This window comes from Cynoglossus semilaevis, chromosome 5 (genome assembly GCF_000523025.1).
Source record: "Cynoglossus semilaevis isolate Cse_v1.0 chromosome 5, Cse_v1.0, whole genome shotgun sequence".
Classification (NCBI taxonomy): Eukaryota; Metazoa; Chordata; class Actinopteri; order Pleuronectiformes; family Cynoglossidae; genus Cynoglossus; species Cynoglossus semilaevis.
The window spans coordinates 261,345-266,812 of NC_024311.1; the positions used below are offsets into that span (position 1 = coordinate 261,345).

The 5,468-nt window shown below is 36.8% G+C and overlaps 1 protein-coding gene across 6 annotated transcripts in view; it reads left to right on the plus strand.

The window, feature by feature from the left end:
- kifc3 (kinesin family member C3) overlaps positions 1-4,464 on the plus strand; it is a 35,363-nt gene extending 30,899 nt beyond the window's left edge. For 5 of the 6 annotated variants that reach the window (XM_008309868.3, XM_017032596.2, XM_008309864.3 and 2 more), the window contains 2 exons: positions 721-767; positions 3,644-4,464. In XM_008309868.3, the coding sequence (XP_008308090.1) occupies positions 721-767; positions 3,644-3,652 (56 nt within the window). In that variant the 3' untranslated portion in view covers positions 3,653-4,464. The remainder of the gene's footprint in view (positions 1-720; positions 768-3,643) is intronic. The other variant, XM_008309863.3, reaches the window with a different exon arrangement.
- Positions 4,465-5,468: the final 1,004 nt, after the last annotated feature.

Genomic DNA, 5,468 nt, shown 5'->3' on the forward strand with positions numbered 1-5,468 from the left:
TTTTTTTCATAACATTGTCATGAAAATTGGCATTCGCATCAATAATAACATAATAAAATTACAAAACGTATATATATTTTACTATATATATATTTAACTTCTGATTAGTGCAAAATGCAATCTCATCTCTTTCCTTAAGATGACAAAGTGCAATCTCATCTCTTTCCTTAAGATGAGTTCAATGACTTTGTTGTATCCGTATAAAAAAACAAAAAAAAAAAGAGAACTTTTCTTTTTGTTGTCCATGACAAAAGTCCAGTCTGTCATGTTGTTTGTCTGTTGTCTTTATGGTATAAGTTTTAGGCTGAAAAGATCTGCTCGACAGTGATCTGCAGTTTGCAGGATTCAAACCCCGTGTTTTCTTTGCCCGTCCAATCAAATCAATCCTACCGCTAACGTAACTGTGGGCCAATTGCCATTCATTTTAGGCTCCCAACGCCAGCGCTACTGATTCAGAAGAGAGTGAGAATGAATGATAAGAGCAGAATACTGTGTATTATTTTATAAAATATACATGAGAAAATATATATAACGTAAAAACACACCACTAATTCTAATACTGTTAAGGCTAACAGAGAAGGCCTTGACGGTTCCCAACTGGTTGCTAGGGTTACTGAAATCCCAGCATGAACTTAAATCAGACACGACCTCAAAGTCGGCAATGAAGCAACTTCAGCTCTCTCTCTTCTCTTTTTCCTATGTCTGTTTAATTGTTTGCAGACATACATATAGACAAAGCCTTCTCTTTGCTGAGGGACGGTGAGCAGGTAGGTAGAAAACGTGATGATATTATCAACAGTCTGGCATTGCTGCATTCTGTTTAGCATGCTGCCCCCCCGCCCCCCATCCTTTCCGCTTACCCAGTGCTCCAGAGAAGGTCTGCAGGCTTTTTTTTTGTCTTTGTCGCTCCAGTTAGCTTACAATTATATGCATCAAAACAAGTTATTAAGACAAATCCACAACTGAACCGTTGGTTTTTTTCACATCTACTATCTGTCCAGAACCCTGCAAGAAGTACGTTTTTTTTTTAAAAACTCTAAAACGTTTTAAAAAAAAGTTTGTCAACTGACACCGTGTTCTGTCATGAATCCAAGGTGATGGATATGACTGTAGGCTGTTGGTTGTTTCCGGAGTCAGAAGTGTTTCTCTACACATCATGAGACCAGATCCTTTAACGTTTAACGGAAAATTTTCAGTCTCCCACCCATAAAAAAAAAAGAAGGACAAACACACATATTTTTTTTGTTTTCAGACTCTACTTTATTTCACACAGAGTAAATGTACCGTATTTTCTGGACTATAAGTCGCTTGAGAGTATAAGTTGCACCAGTGCCCTCTAGCGGCTGTCAGTGTGAAATTAACAAATATGTACGTTTTCAGTAGTACAGGAGCAGCAGATACTGGTACACAAACTTAGAGTGCCCTCTAGTGGCTATCGGTGTGAAAATAATGAACATGTACATTTCTAGTGGTACAGGAGTAGCAGATATGGGTCACACAAGCCTAGAGTGCCCTCTAGCGGCTATCAGTGTAAAAATAACCACCATGTGAAAGTTTTTTGTTTTTTTTTTAAATATACCAAAATACTAAAACTAATTCTAAACTAAATCGAGAAATATTTTTGAAACATACCATAATAGTTATACCTGGGAATGGAAGTAATATATTGCCTTATAATAAAGTCAATGCTGCTGAGTTGCTTAACTTGATAAGGTTTTTTTTTTTGGTTTTTTTTACTACACAGGGCAATGTACAACATTTGTAACTTAAATAAATAATAATCAGTTGCAGAAACATGTATTAATATGGTATTGGAGTAGTTGCACATATACAGTCTTACAGTTACATCCGACCCCTTTAAGGAGAACTGTATTGCTGATCTCCCCCCCCCCCCCCGTGAAAATAAGTTTGACGCCCCTCAATATTTAAAACACCAAAGTCTGAAAATGTACTGAAATATATAAACAAATACCCTTATTTACATTCATTTATGTTGAAGGTCTGTAGAAGCTCTTTGTTGACGGATTGGTTTGGGAAAGTGTCTGTTGGTTATTTACTTGACAAAGACGTACTACGGTACTACAACTAGCACCCCAATGATACATTGCTAATGTTCAGATTGTCTCAGACTCTAATTAATCCATGTGTATGGCTTCAGAGTGTGGATGTTTGGTGCGTTGCATGTGTGTCCTGATTTTTGTTTTTTTGCTTCCATCTCTTCTGCTTTCTTGCCTCGCTCTGCGCACGTCGACTCCGTGATTGATCAATTCTGAAATACTCTTGATGTCTGTTCAAGTATTTTTTTTGGATGTTGATGAAACAAAGTGATCTGTTTGGGGGTTTTTTGTTTTGTTTTTTTTTTGCCCCCCTACTCATGTCTTATTCCCATTTTCACTGCTACGCTACCAAGAAACGTACAAAGCAAACGGAGCTAATTGTACGTCTGCGTAGACGGCGGTACCGTACCGTACTTGAAAAAAAAAAAAAAAAAAATTCAGACTTTTTTTTTTTTTTGCCGTTGTAAAATGTCTTGCTCCAGATTGAGATGGTTTGGACATGTGCGGACAAAGGACAGTGGATACATTAGTAGACGAATGTTAGAGATGGAGCTACCAGGTAGGAGAAAGAGAGGAGATATATGGATGCAGTGAGGGAGGACATGCAGATAGTTGGAGTCAAAGTAGAAGATGCAGAGAACAGGGAGAGATGGTAAATGATGATTCGCTGTGGCAACCCCTTAAAAAAAAGGAACAAGTAAAATGTCTTGCCCCTGCTGTGCGTATCAACAAAGAATTACAAAATGATCTTGATATATATATACACCGTTTACGTTAAAATTGAGACCATTTCGCCAATGTTTGTTTTGCGAAATTCAGAATAGACATGTTGTAGATTGATGATGCGATCGATGGGAAAAAATGCCGTCCCAGGTATTTGTGTCGCATATAAGCCGAACCCAGATTTGATCTTTGTTTTTTTTGGTGTTTTAAATTTGGCTTGTATGCGAGTATGTATGGTAATTCTCTCTCCCTGTTTTTGTTGGGCATTTTCTGTAGACTGCATAAGACCTTGGGTGAGACCCTGATAGGTTCTTACGAAGCATGACTTTATTTGTGTGTCCCAAGCTAACACCTCTACACCATATTTGGACTCAAAGGCAAGCTTCGGCAAACTTTTTGACTCGCGGGCCACAACGGGTCCTAAAATTTGACATGGGGCCAGTCTGGAGCAGATAGATGGAGCGTTCGTATAAATTGAAACAAATGACATGTAAAAGTTATAAAAGCTAAAAATTCTTCTTTCCTTTCTAGGGAAAAGGCAGAAGTATAATGATAATAGAAATTAAATAACATAATTTGATCAACTTTAGCAGCCCGGATTAACAAGCCAAACGGGCTGCATCCGGCCCCGGGGCCATAGTTTACCCATGACTGCTCTAAGGTCTTATCTCTCAGATTGACAATGACCATTGAACCAAGTGCCCGCTCCTTTGTACTCATAGACTGACGCGTTCCCCAAAGGTTTAGTGGGATAAAGGAATTCACTTGTTGAACTCTGTCAGTCACAGATGTTTTAAGTTGGTGTCAAATAAGTGAAATGTCAACTGTTTTTTTTTGTTTGTTTGTTTTTTTTTCTCAAACAGGACAACTAAAGGTGAAAATGTAAGCTAGAATTCGGACCTTCTGACAAACCAGCTCATCTCCGCTCTCTCTCTCGTAAAAAGTACCAAAGACTGATGGGAACTTTTTAATGGCAAGATGATATTAGACGTTCGCTGACACTTTCCTCGAGTGAAGTTTTTACTCACCCTCCAAATATAGTATATGCTTTTTCCACTCACAGTATTCCTTTTGTCACATTGTACTTTAATTGTTTTAATTATAATATATGGATAAAGTGGTTTAATGCTGAAGTTCAATATGGTGTTTTTTTTTTTTTTTTATTTGCTTTTGTTACCATAGAAGGATTTAGACCACGAAATTCATCAGTCAATTCTGAGGTGCTTATTTTTCAGGTTATTTTAAAAAAAAAAAAATTAAAATTGATTAAGAGACTTTGTTTAACTTTTTTTTGTTTTTTTTTTAAATCAAGGTTCTACATTTTATTGTTTCTGTATCAGACGTACTGTTGTGTTTTTTGTTTTTTTTTTATACTCTGTTTGCTTTTTCTGCAAATTCCTTAATCTGGAGAGGAAAAAATGAGACGCCTGCGTTAAGCAGTCTCATCACACACCGAACATAAATGTAAGTAACCATGTGTGACCTTTGACCTCGTCAGTGGTGTAGAAACAAATACAGGGAGCAGGAGCAACATGGCAAAAGTGTACATTTTTGACAGTCTACATTTTTCCTACTCGTTTCAATAAACTCTCAAACCATTTTCTGTTCGACCTAATAGATGTGACTTAAACAAATAGTAGTAATACAAAAATAGTAGTAGGACTAAATCATTTCTAATGTGCAATTTGTTTTATAGCTATTGACTGGAGCATGTCTGAGCACATGTCAAACTGAACGTGGACCACTACATCCATTTATTTTGCCCATCAGTGTTTATTGCACATATGGTTGTCATTTAATACATTTTTATCTTAAAAAAGTCTACAACAGGTGTGAGCAAACGTTTTGACTCAATTGTCCTAAAATTGAATGGGGCGGGGGGTCGGGAGCAGATAGATGGAGGGTTTGTGTGAACTAAGATAAAGGACATGTTAAAGTCATGCATAAAGGCTACACCATCTATTGGGGAAATGTGGGTATTGCAGGGAAAAGACAGAAGTAGAATGATAATATAATTCAATTATATAATTTGGAAAAGTTGTTTGCACCAGTGGTAAAATTCTGTTTTGTTTTTTTTTTTTGTTTTTTTTTTTTTTGCAGGGTGAGTAATTCACCTCGCTTGTTTAAGTTTGACGTCTCTAGTTGTGCAGGGAGACAGGGAGTTGGCAATAGTCTTAACAAGGAAGACATAGCTGTACTCCACCACGTCTGAGGTGTGGACTACAAGTTGGAATAAACAGGTGGATGACAAATTCCAAGTACTACAGCACCTGATCCAGATCTGACACCGTTGACGTTATTCATGTTGTTATTTGTAAGTAATGAACTCTAATTCAGCAGAACTCCTTTAACATGTAACACTAATGATAAAGTCGTACCTTCAACTGTACTGCGTTTCAAACCGTTTTTACGACAGTGCTCAGATTATAATGTCTGCTCATGCTCTCTCTTTTTTTTTTTCTTGCTGTTAAAAGGGAGATTGTTCTTGCCCACCATTGCCAAAAAGCTGCTCAGTGTGTGATTTTTAAAAAATATATATATATTTATTTCATTAATATTTGCAAAACATTCTGCTTTACTTTGTATTGTGAATATAAGCTAAAAAAAAAAATAAAAAAAAGACTTTATAAACATTCCGTTTTCCCTGTTAGGTGGGTTGCCTTCAACAATGCAGTTGAATTATGGCTA